Source organism: Urocampus carinirostris, chromosome 19 (assembly GCF_059441175.1).
Source record: "Urocampus carinirostris isolate Australia breed hairy pipefish chromosome 19, RoL_Ucar_1.0, whole genome shotgun sequence".
Taxonomy (NCBI): Eukaryota; Metazoa; Chordata; class Actinopteri; order Syngnathiformes; family Syngnathidae; genus Urocampus; species Urocampus carinirostris.
This window is the reverse complement of record NC_142367.1, coordinates 22,854,717-22,867,217: the sequence shown is the minus strand read 5'-3', so window position 1 is coordinate 22,867,217 and position 12,501 is coordinate 22,854,717. Positions and strand designations below refer to the sequence as shown.

The window sequence follows — 12,501 nt, the reverse complement described above, 5'->3', positions numbered from 1 at the left end:
GTGTTTTTTTGTTTTGTTATTTATTTCCCTTTTATTTTCTTTGTTATTGTATGTGTGTGTCTTGCTGTCGGTCACCCCTCTTGAGGGATATGACCAAGGTAGATAGATAGATAGATAGATAGATAGATAAGACTTCAAGGAGCCGCAGGAAACCAGTATGAATGTTGTTATCTAGATCAAGCATTTATATTTCGTGTAAATCAATGAAATACATCTCCGAAATTCTGCTCTGCCTTGCTCAGTCTAATGTTGACAATCAGTTTTCTGCAAGTGAGGGAAGTACATACAGATTACAAGGATGACAATAGAAACTGACATCTTTGTTGCAAATTAAACTAAATTGTGACAGTTTCTGTGAGAGTCAAACCATCTGTAGAACTGATGACTGCAAAATCCTGCACTGCTACGTATAATATGCAACACATAATTTACTTCAAAAGGGGAAGGAACTAAGAAAGATGCTCAAATAATTGCTTGTGTATATGGTAAATAAACTTGTTTCCACAAAATATAGTTTTCACATTTCACATGGTCTGCAGGTAAATAAGTGCCGCGTTGTTCATTTAAAGGATTATTATCGTCCGATACAAGAAATTGCAATCATTAATAAAAGGGAGCAATTGGCTGAGGTTGACAAGTATGGGGACGGTATACTTTTATTACATGACGACTTGAGAAGGGTGATCCTTGTCAACCGTATTACTTAGTGATAGTGATGTTGACCTCGCTGACGTTTTTTAAGACGCTTATCACAAATGATATACAGTATAAAAGAGCCAACTGTGAAAACAAATACTACTGTTGGGACATGATCTCACCCAACTGGTAAGATTAAGATCAAAGAGTGTTTTTCCACAGGTTGCAACTGCATGGACTCCGCACACGATCTTAATGCAAACACAGCTTTGGTTTGCAAAGCAATTTAAGAAAATACTTTGATTCTAAATCTCAACGACGGCGTCAACAACAAAAATGAATGACTGACTACCTTTACCAGCATTAGCTCGTTGACCTAGGATTACATTTTGACATCCACGTGAACATCAATATCATTTAATGCGGTTAAAGGTGCGTGCACAAGTGAATACAATTTTTAACTTACCATTCATTGCACAAAAATGAATTTATATTCCGAACGAACTGAGGATCCCACCCAAAACTCATTCAAACAAGTCGTGACGTGACGTAGAGGGTGAAGATAAAACCCACTAGAATTCTCGGCAGCTTACATATTATTGGCTCCAGTAAATGACACACTGCAATCTAATTGGCTTTTGCAGCAGCCAATCACTTTAATAGGCTAGTGTGTCCTGCCTAGAAGCCGAGTGGGTTTCGAATTTGCCGCACACGATACTCGCTCGCGCCAAATTCTGTATTAAAAAAAAATACGTAGTGACGCGCCCCGCAGTTTCGTGAATACGACGTACACATTTAATTCGCCGGAAAACCGCGCATGCGCAGTCAGACCGGGGCTTCTGCTGCACTACTGGGCTGGCGCATCGGGCTAGCTAGCTGATAACTTGAGATGGTAAGTGGGTTGTTTTTAATGGCGTTTTTCCTCACTTAAGTCTTTAATTAGTTATCGGAGATTAACCACCGTTGATTTGGATGAAAATCCCAACGCCGTCTGTCATAATAGAATTGGATTAACGTACTTAATAGCGATTTTATGCTAAATTTGCTATGTTAGCTTCAAGCTTCTCATATACAAAGATAGCGAGGTAACTCGACCAACCTTGGGGGTGATGTCATTTTTTTGCCTCCAGTTAATGCAGATAAAAATAGATGCGAATAAATTGCTGCCATTGAATTCCCGTGTCCTTAAACATCACTCCAAAAATATGTTTTATTTCTCTGCATTTGTTCGCTGATCTCCAGCATAAAGCGCACGATTGGATTACTGCCAGGAATTGTGGTGCTTTCCGGAAAGCGGATGAATTTCCTAGTCGATTTATAATTAGAGTGCTTCCAAATCGTATTTACACTTGTTTATTTTGTCATTTGAAGACGTTGGCAACTTTTTGCTTCGCCACTCGTTAACTAAGATGAGGGAATGTGTTTATCTGCAGCCATCAGACGTTTTACATGCATATCCTGGTTGTTTTTTATTTTAAGATTTGTCGGAGCAAACATGACTTGCTAAACTATTGCATCGTTTTATTTTGAAATCAATGTGTTTTTATGACGATTTCAAAATAAATGGATACAAATGTTATCATTCTGCCTGTACAACTCAAGAGTATAACAAAAAGCTTATTTGAGGTATCCATCTATCTACCTTGGTCATATCCCTCAAGAGGGGTGACCGACAGCGAGACAAACACATACAATAACAAAGAAAATAAAAAGGGGAAAAAATAGCTAGAATATACACACACATTTTTGGACCATGGCCAACCCAAACAAGTTAGGCACCTCAGCACCTAAGTTGGCCATGCTTTCGCCCCTCCAGATGAAACGGGACACAAGAAAGCGGCCATGTAGCTCGGGTCAGGGTGACACAACACACCCTTTTGTTCAACAGCAGGGCCCGACAACTTTCACCGGTTTACCCCTGCCGCATCATACAGGTGCCCTGCCCATCCCTTAGAACGAGTCCACACATCCCACTATCCTTTTACAACACCTCTCCACTCATTCCTATCACCAACAAGAGCTCTAGCTTCCACTAGATTTAGACCTCATTTCAGGTATAAATGTGCTAAATCTTTGCTAATTTCACATTGACTATTTGACTTGAATAATTTAGGACAGTATTTCCCAACAGTTTTTTAGCCAAGGCACACTTCTTTTATTTAAAAAGTCCCAAGGTACGCTGTCCAAACCATTGATTGACTGCACCAGTTTCCAAATTATATTTAAAGTTTATATTATTTAACAGAATTTGACAGTATAAAGCTTGTACTTTTTATTTGTGGTCCTCATTTCAGTTACTAATGTAACATGAATGGCTGTAAATGACTTTCAGTTATGCAGTTAACGAAATTGAATTACATGACAATATACATGTATAATTTAATACAGGATAGTTAAAATAATGAAACATATCAAGTAAATGCTAAAAGAAAAATATTCTTTTTTTTACATGACAAACCGTAGAAGTGCCACATGTACCTCTGGGGTTAATCTGGGGCAGGCTAGCTGTAGAGCAGTGATTCTCGACCACTGTGCCGCAGCACACTAGTGTCAAAAAAGGTTAAAAATCACTGCTGTAGGGGATAAATCTCCACAGTAACGGAGCTGAGCTAAATTTAACCTGCTTTCATGCAACCGATTTGAGGCAAAATTTAGCCTAGATAATAAACATAAACATACACATTATCTTGGGGTTTACACTGTACCGGAACATATTTCCTCCACACCCTTCTCACCTTTTTAACCACCATTTGTATGCCTTTTGAAAATTTTGTGTTATTTAGTATTTTACAATATTAATCTGTTTTAAGTTAAGTCATGTTTATCTGTATAGCCCTTTATCACAAGGAAGGGGACCGCATATGGGGTAATCCCCCTTCCAGGATGACCAGGCTACAATTTCAACTATATTTATAATAGTTTTTTAATGAAAAATCACAAAAGTAATTCTTAAAGTTAGCAAAGATTATCTGCCTGTAGAAGACACGGACTTTTACTATGTTCCAATTGTTTTAGTAAAATGTGTAATAAGTAAAATCAGCTAAATTAGCTGCAAGGTTTTTACTTGATATTATTCACTTTATTTTTTATTTTTTTTTGCAGTGTGTCTTAAACAGCTTCTCCAACAATGAATATGTTCCTAGTGTGTGTGTTTATAATATATATATATATATATATATATATATATATATATATATATATATATATTGGTACTCTGTTATGAATGTTAGTTACCCTGTTAATCATGGGAAGAAATCAGAGGTACTGAACATGGGGATGCTTTTTAAAAAATATATACAACATCGGGCAATTTCCTGCAGCACACTAGACAAGATCTCAAAACAGTTTTAGAATGTGATTTCAGGCTCATTTGTCCTCTTTACAGGATGTGTTCTTAATGATCCGGCGTCACAAGACCACCATCTTCACAGATGCCAAGGAATCCACCACAGTCTACGAACTAAAGCGTATCGTGGAGGGAATTCTGAAAAGACCACCCGAGGACCAGCGGCTCTACAAAGTGAATTGCCCACATCTCATGTCACAAATTTTAAAGCGAATCCCGCGTTTGATTTCTAATGTGATTTTTCCAGGACGACCAGTTGCTAGAGGACAGCAAAACTCTGGGCGACAGCGGATTCACCAACCAGACTGCCAGACCGCAGGCGCCGGCTACTGTCGGTCTAGCTTTTCGAGTCAATGGTAAGTTATCAGTGAGTTAAGTATATAAAAATAGAATTTTGCCACATCAACAATCAATTTTTTTCTTTTCTGCACAAAAAATGGGCACTTTCTGGTTAGATTTTGTTCAAATTCCGACACACCTAATCAGGCATTTCTAACGCTTGGAACACTTGCAATGTGATGATGACATCTTTAAACAACCTTGAGTCAGTAGTTTTACCACATTCATTAAATTAGGGCTGGGTGAGATGACCAAAGAATCTATAAAAAGGAAAGTGTTCCTGGTCATCCTACACTGATGGGATTTAAAAGCTTTATGAAAAAAAACAAAAGAATTAACATATTTATAAATACAATTAAAGAATGTTTAATACATTTTGAAAAAACATTTTCTGCACAAAATCTTTAAACGAGTGATTTTCACAAGTTGTAATGTATTTTCACAACCACATGGCGCACCGTGTTAAAAGGAGCAGTCTCCGTAGCTGGTTCTATTTAACACTACACAGGGCGCATCGCACGACTGGCAGGCATACGTCTTAAAGAAAATCAAAGAATTATATGTGGGCCTTATGTTAGTTAAAATACAGAGATGTATATGTAGTGTTTATCTCTGTGCAAAAATATAGCTGTTGGTATTTGTTTTAAAGCCACAATCGAGTAGTTGGTAACTATAAATCAGGTATTTGTAAACTAGCCAATCCAGCAGTATGCTACTTAAGATAGGCTGAGAACAAAACTTAAAGGGACAGCATGTATTATTTGACTACTAAATGTCACTGTATTGTGTTGTGCAACCAAAAAGAATTGCTTAAAAGCCCAAGGAAGAATGCAAACTAAGGAGACTCAAAGAGAACAAAACTGCCCTTTTTAAATTTATTTTTCTCAATCTTTTTGCGAAGTTTTTGGTTTCGGGGGTACTCATAGCAGCAAGTCAGTGGGCAATCAGTTGGCTCCCTCCAAGTGAACCTCATATAATGTAAATTAATTGCAAATTTGTGAGTACTGTGTTTTAAAAAGTGAACAATTATGTCAGTTCATATATTTTTTGCCAATTATTTAAAGCATGGGTCTCAAACACATTTTTCTTGGGGGCCGCCAAAGCTAGGGTCTGGGTGAACTTGGGCCAAATCTGGCATTCCGAAAGAAAACTTCAGATAAAAAACATTCCACTGTTCTTAAATAGATTTTTTTCCACTAAACACAATAAACTTATAAAAATAAACCTGATTAGAATTAGTAAGAAAAAGTAAGTCAGTAATAAGCATATACAACAATAATTCAGAAAATAAGTAATTAAGTACATTCTCTACACAATTAAAGGATAAATACAAGAACAAATGTATTTAACCATTAAAATTGAGCTGCACTTTAAAATGTAATATTTCAAACCATCAACCCGGGGGCTGCAAATGGCCCTGCCAAGTTTAAGACCCCTGATTTAAAGCAATACGGTTTTTGTTATTTCAACCAAACTCAAAAATTCCTTCCTCGACTTTCACATATTAGCAACTCTTCATATTGTAGAATTTGAATTAAATGGATCGCCCTCGCTTACTGGAAAACTTTGAAAATTGTTTTAAAAGTTTCCCTAAAACAAGTTAGAAAAAAATTGTTGCAAATCTATTATGACACAGTATTACTTAAAAAATATACTTTACCCCAAAAGAAGTGTACACACTCTTTGACAATAAATAGCCAATGAGCTTTTTTCCCCCCTGTATTTCAGATTTTATTTTGGTAAAAAGAAAGGTGGGTACTGTGCTTAAGTTTGCACATGAAAAATTGTTCTGAAAACATTTTGTAAATATGAAAATAAATCTCCTAAGTCCACACGCCCTGACATGTCTTTTAGTTGAGTTTTATTTTCACATTTCCAGAATTTTTCAGAACATCTTTTTTGCGAGTGTTATTTCTATCATCCACCATACTAGCTCCCAAACCAAATCTGAAATAGAGAAAAAGTCTATTGGCTATTTTAAGTCAATGTGTATACATTTTTAGAACATCCTGTAGTTCCCGCTCTTTGTGTAAGACGAAAAATAAATGTAGGTAGATAATATGGAGAATGGGATGAGCCACCTCAATGGCAGTTTCCATTGTCTGTAAGTATGATGCCTGTAGACTTCCCTAAGGTAAAACTAAATTTACGGATCCCTTAACCACCAGGGTCGTGGGGTCACGGCTTCCTGTTGTTTTTCTTGGGTAAGGACAGCCTGGCGGCGCCCATCCCTCTCTCGGTCGTTTTTGGGTCATGGTTCGCTCCCCCACATGAAACGGTACTGGTTTGCATGGTTACCAGTAGCAGGAGGAGCCTCCTGATCTGACTCAGATACAGCACCTTCATCATATAGGCGGCATTGTTTTCGGGTGTAAAGCGCCATTCAGCTCTCCAGAGATAAACCGTAGCTTGATATTGACAGGCTGCGGCGTGTCACCATACCGATACCAGATCTTCAATCACTCGGGAAAATATTTCAAATTCTATATCTAAGACAACACAGGTTATGTCAGAACACTAACCCTACCTGAAGTAGCACCTGCTGAATTCAAAGAGACTTCACTTAAAATGAAACATTGACCTCTGAAGTACAATCTGACCTGCTGAAGATCCAAATAAGTTGACGTCCACTGACATTAGCCGACACGACTAACGTTTGTGAGAATCATTTTAACTCTGACTCTTTGACGTAAAACCAATTGACCAAAAACATAAAAGATAGCGTAAGATATGTTGTAACACTAACCATATCTAAATGAACAAGAAGACCACACGAAACATGTTGGGATACTAACTAGCTCTAACCATGCACAAGTGAAAGACTATGTAGGATATGTACCCAAGTGTTGATCAAACAATAACAAGGAGTGAGATAAAGACCATCAAATTTATGAGATGAAAGTTATGATGGAGCTAAGCCATATTGACCAGGAGGAAACAAGGTACAGAAAGAAACAATAATCCGACCTAACTGCGAAAGCCGTGACACACCAGCAGCAAAAACTGTCTAGTAAATATTTAAAAATGCTTGTGTTTTTGTTTAGTTTGACTAACGGCAGTAGTTCAAGACGATCTTTTTATCGCAGATGAGATGTTTGAGCAGCTGCACGTCGAGGCCTTCTCCAGCCCCCCGGAGCTCCCCGATGTGATGAAGCCTCAGGACTCTGGTAGCACTGCCAACGAACAAGCCGTGCAGTGATGCGCTGCGTGGCGCGATGGTGGAAATGGGGTGTAGGTGGGCTCGTGTGTGTGGATAAACTGCAGTGAAGAATTAGTGGGTTGGAGGAGATTTATACAGTCAATTAAGTTGATGAGCGACGGGTGGGGGAATGGGGTCATTACTACTCAACCGCACCCCATCATGTTACCTTCATGCTATCATCACCGAACCGCCCTCTCTCCCAATTGGTTTCACGTGTCAGGTTTTTAGGTAAATATGATTTCCACTTGGGTTCTGCTCCTTCGGAAAGTGTGAATGTATGCGTGCATGTTTGACTTATTCTAATTATTTTCATGAATATTTCTGGAAAAAAAATGAAAGTAGTTCTTTTTAGAAGTAACCTGCATGGGTAAGGCGTGTGGTGTGTAAATGGGCAAACTGCATGGCCGCAGGGCTTTATCGTCACACAAACGGATGACCGTGTTCTCGTTTTCTCATGTCTTCCACTTTTGTTTTATTCCAACCAGGAAAATAGTTATTGACATCTATTTTTTTGTTGTTGTTTTTGTGTCATCTCTGTTAAGACCAAAGGCGGGTACCTCTCGGACACCAGATAAGAAAGTTGTTTTTGCGGATTTTGGCCATCGATCTCTGGAAATTATCACGCGTCATCCTTTTGCTGCACCTTTTCCCCCACAAAAGCACCCTGTAACTGTGAGCTTGCTTAATTAAAGGTTTACCGTTTTTGTTTTTTACAAGTTAATGTTTCTTGCGTCTCTTTATTTCAGGGGATTGTTGTGTTTTCAATGTGTTTTTCTCAAGCACTCTGTCCCAACCGTGTCAAGGAAAATCCCTACAGAGACCGGGTTTGTACAGTTGCTTGAAATCCTTGAAAATGCTTGAATTTTAATATTGTTAATATTATTCTTTATCAATTATCCATTATCCGTTATCAGTCAAATCATAATACGCTACAAAGCCAAGGGGCCGAGTCAAGGTCCTAGCCACAGAGCCATGCAGCGATCAGTCCGAATGCACCGTTGCCGGAGGTACTGCAACACCGGGCCGATGCGTGGAGTGGACAGAGCAAGCTCATATTCCATCTCCGGATTGCAAAAATCAAACTCACAGCATTGCTGTATTCGTCACATGCCTACATGTCTAGAATTTCCTAACGAATTTCATGGCATACCGATACGTTTAGAGGCTTGCGGTATTCGCTGCCATATCTAAGTTTTCATTGTGGCACAGCTTTTTTTAACAGCTACGCTTAGAGCCCTGCGAGCGTGTTGCGTGGTGGTACCTTTCACAGGCACGGTTTGGGATGAAATCTAATGGCTGGAGGAATAATATGATATGTCTGATAATTGGCAGGCAACTGAGAAATAACATATCTATACAGGTTCTCCCCATTAGAACTGTTCAGTTAAAAAAGACTTCTTTTCTCAATGTGGATGCGTGCGGCTAATATACCGGAGCGGCTTGTGTATGTAATAAATCAATTTTCCTCCCGAAATGTGGGGGGTGCGGCTTATAATCAGGTGCGCCTTATAGTCCGGAATTTACGGTATTCACAATGTACTCAAGATATGAAAATCATGTTTTGATAAATGCTCATGTAAGATTAAATATTGCATTTGTAGATCACAGTTATATTTGTGGCATGATTCACACCAGATTTAGGTACTGGATAAATTGGAAAATTAGCTTTGAAAGTCCTTAACTTAAACTATGGAACACCTTGGACAGTGACACCTTCGAAAATACAAAGCGATATTGATTCAAGGCTACGATAAAGAACCATAGTAGAAATGCCTCATTTTGACCCTTCTGATAGCCTACAAGTGCTTTTGTTCAAATTGAACCATGAAAAAAAGTCCATTATATCTATCAAAATTCTTTGTCTAATTTTGTCTGTGATTATACTGAATCAAATGGTATGATGATACATTTTAAACCTTCAATTATTATTTGACTTTTTAGAACTACACCTTCAGCTCCCCACAGAATTATTGATTTGTCCTTTGCGGACAATTTGGTATGAGCTCTTTGAAGTGAAATTTATTTGTGAGTAGGAGAGGCATAATTTTGCCGCCTGGCTATCGCCCTGCGCCTTGGTATCAGGTTCGATGGTGGCTCCGCGCCCCGAAAGCAGTCCCTTGTAGGAGCTCAGAATGAGCGAGAGTGTAGGGGATGGGTGGGGGTGTCTTTTAAGGTCCTGCGCTTATCTTTGGTAACAAAATCTTAGAAAAAGACTATAAACACAAAAACTATAATGGGTGCATAATTAAAAACACAAAAAGGCAGCGAGACAGAAATTCAGCCAGACAGATGATTGACATTTTAGCCCCGACTGGCCAATATCCGAATCATGTCGGAATTGGGTTTTCGCATAAGATCTTACCACTAGGCTGAAAATGCCCTCTAGCGACTAAGCCAGTCACACTTTTGCATAACTGGTGACGTTGCTCAAAACCCACTAGCTTCCTTTCAGACGCTAACTCAAAATATGATTGGCTACACCAACTGCTATCTCCAAGACTGATTGTATGGGCCAGAGCCTGCAAATCTCATCCTGAAGGCGTCAGAGTAGATTTCTGAGACTAGCAACAAGTAATGGCCGAAATGTGATTGGTTAAATTCTTAAAAATGAAACCACACATCTAGAAGTAGTGCATACATTGAGAAACAATGAAAGGAAGCTGACAGACAATTTGGAATTATTAAACAAGCACAAATGGACAAAATATAATAAGCATCACATGATTCAGATATTTTTGGGGCTAGCAGAGTGCCTTTTCAGCGATTTTATGGTGCTATCATAGCAAGCAGTTAGAAAAATGCTTTTGTCGACACTGGCCCCAACTGTAGCGATACATACTATCCAGGGATGTGATTTTTCCGCTAATTCGCGGAATTCCGCTTTTTTTATCTCCAAAAATAAAATTTTAAGATTTTCGATTTTTTTAATTGGTAAAAAAAACGATTTAGTCTCTACAGCATTCCATTTTAGTGTTTCCGTAACTGAAATGAAACGTACTTGCGATTGGTTGAAGTCTCCGTGTTGACCAATAAACGCGCTTGTTTTAAAGGCGTAGGAGTATGCCATTGTTCATTTCTCACACGTTTTTGCCGAGTGTTTAAAGAAAGATGTCCGAGATCGAACGCAAAGATGCTCCGCGAGGTAAAGAAATTGATAAGATCGTAAAAAACAAGTTTCGATCGGACTGGTTGGAGAAGGAATTATCTACAAATGTTGGAAAGAAGACTGTGACGAATTTGTTCAGTGACTTTATTCGGAAGATCGATCGTGCCGGGAAAGCGCTTTGCATTTGATGCCATGATACCATTGTCTATGGTGGGAGAGGTTTCAAAGCTCTTGAAAGTCACGCAAAGAGCAAAAAACACGTGAAAGAACTCCAGTCAAGAACAACAAATTATTCCATCGCTGGTAGTTTCGGTGCCCAAACGAAAACTCCAAAACTTTAAGGCCTCCATCCCTTATTGACACCACAAACGGAAGCGGTAATAGAGAGACGTGATCCACCCCAAAAACCTGTACCAGTTGCTGATAGAGTCGTGAATTTTGAGGTAGGTGGTAAACTTTTCAAATTTATTTGACAGTTTTCCCCTTTTTTTCGAAAATATTATAACGTAATAAAAATGGCCATAAATATTTAACAATTACAATAATAGATTTTCATGTGTACATTACACCAACACTTTACTGTAGGGCCTATACTTATTGTACTTTCATTTATAGATAACATCTTCTGCTATAACAAAGACATTTGTGGTATGTTCTAATATGAGTTACTTTTCATTTGGTCATGATACAATTATTTCTTCATGAAATTTGAACTCTTCAACATGATTTATGTGTTAACTTAGTAATCACATGAGTTAGATATGATGATATTCTCAGTGATAGTTTTTAAAAGCAAAGGCAGTCCAATGTTTTTTAATGTGACTGATTTTGAGTTGACTTAAACTGTCATTTTATATGGGATAGTTCAAAATACATTGAAAATTGATGCTGTTGTTTTGTCTATTTCTTTGTCATCTGAGTGCATTGAAAGTACTTAAAAAAACGTAAAACCCATGAGCTCCGGGGGGCTTCGCCCCACTTGTCCCCCCACCAGGGCACTGCCCTGGACCTAGCTGGGTGCCCGCGGCCCCCAGACCCCCGCCTAATTTTCAGATAATTTCATTTTGGTCAGATCACATCCCTGACTATCTTTTTCACATCGAAAAGCAGTCGACTTTATCGCGAACTCCATTTTTACAGGCGAAGCACAATCCGTCTCCAGAATTTTTTTTAAAAAAACGTGCTTGTTTAAAAGCAGAGTGGTAATCTTTTACAAAACCTAACTTTGCCACGTAATATATTTAAAGTTTATTCTTGTATTTCATGACTTATTCGTTGTTGCACTGGAAAATCAATATTTTCAATTTACATTTTGTGTTGCTTACGACAAAGTTCATAATTTAAATGAGCTAAGAGTTCACGGTCGAAAGAAAAGAATAATTGCTATAATCATTTAGTAGGATTATAGATTTAATGTTTGAGATTACGTTATTTTGTGCGTGATGTTACATTTTTTTCTTTTTCCCTATTTTCCTTTAATTTCCCCCCTTTTTAAGTAATTTAATGCATAATGTTACATCATCGGTGATATAGCAATTAAAGAAAAATAAACCAATCTGAGTAGCTGTTGGGGAGCTAAAAGGGCTGGCTCTTTTTGGTGAGCCGGTTACCTAAAAAGAACCGGAATTCCCATCACTAGTCGAACTTGTTTATTTATGCACAAAAACTTCAATTGGAAATAAAGCATGGGCTAAAATACTAGTTTCGGGTCCAAACTTTTGAAATTGTTTACATTTAAAAGGATTTTCTTTTTTTAAAAAGATGTAGTCTTGGCAAGTATGTGTAGCTTGTATGTTGCATGTTACAATAACCTCCTGTAAACCATCAAAGAAGAACCGGCATCCTGTGATAGCAGCAATCACAAGAGCAGCG

At 38.2% G+C, this 12,501-nt stretch overlaps 2 protein-coding genes and 1 pseudogene across 5 annotated transcripts in view; 1 reads left to right on the top strand and 2 right to left on the bottom strand.

Annotated features, from left to right (window-relative positions):
* Positions 1–12,501, bottom strand: part of pkmyt1 (protein kinase, membrane associated tyrosine/threonine 1) — a 40,458-nt gene that overhangs the window by 8,202 nt on the left and 19,755 nt on the right. Inside the window, exon 1 of one of the 4 annotated variants that reach the window (XM_088324382.1) lies at positions 1,736–1,900. The exons of 2 other annotated variants lie outside the window; for them this stretch is intronic. In XM_088324382.1, coding sequence (XP_088180508.1) covers positions 1,736–1,806 — 71 coding nt within the window. In that variant the 5' untranslated portion in view covers positions 1,807–1,900. Of the gene's footprint in view, positions 1–1,102; positions 1,360–1,735; positions 1,901–12,501 lie in introns of those variants that run through there. One more of the 4 variants, XM_088324383.1, reaches the window with a different exon arrangement.
* Positions 1,352–8,239, top strand: LOC148347764 (elongin-B-like). Its single transcript, XM_088324388.1, has 4 exons — positions 1,352–1,528; positions 4,022–4,156; positions 4,230–4,338; positions 7,408–8,239. The coding sequence occupies exons 1-4, from the start codon at positions 1,526–1,528 to the stop codon at positions 7,518–7,520; spliced, it is 360 nt and encodes a 119-aa protein (XP_088180514.1). The 5' UTR covers positions 1,352–1,525; the 3' UTR covers positions 7,521–8,239.
* Positions 8,516–8,611, bottom strand: LOC148347763 (U2 spliceosomal RNA; annotated as a pseudogene).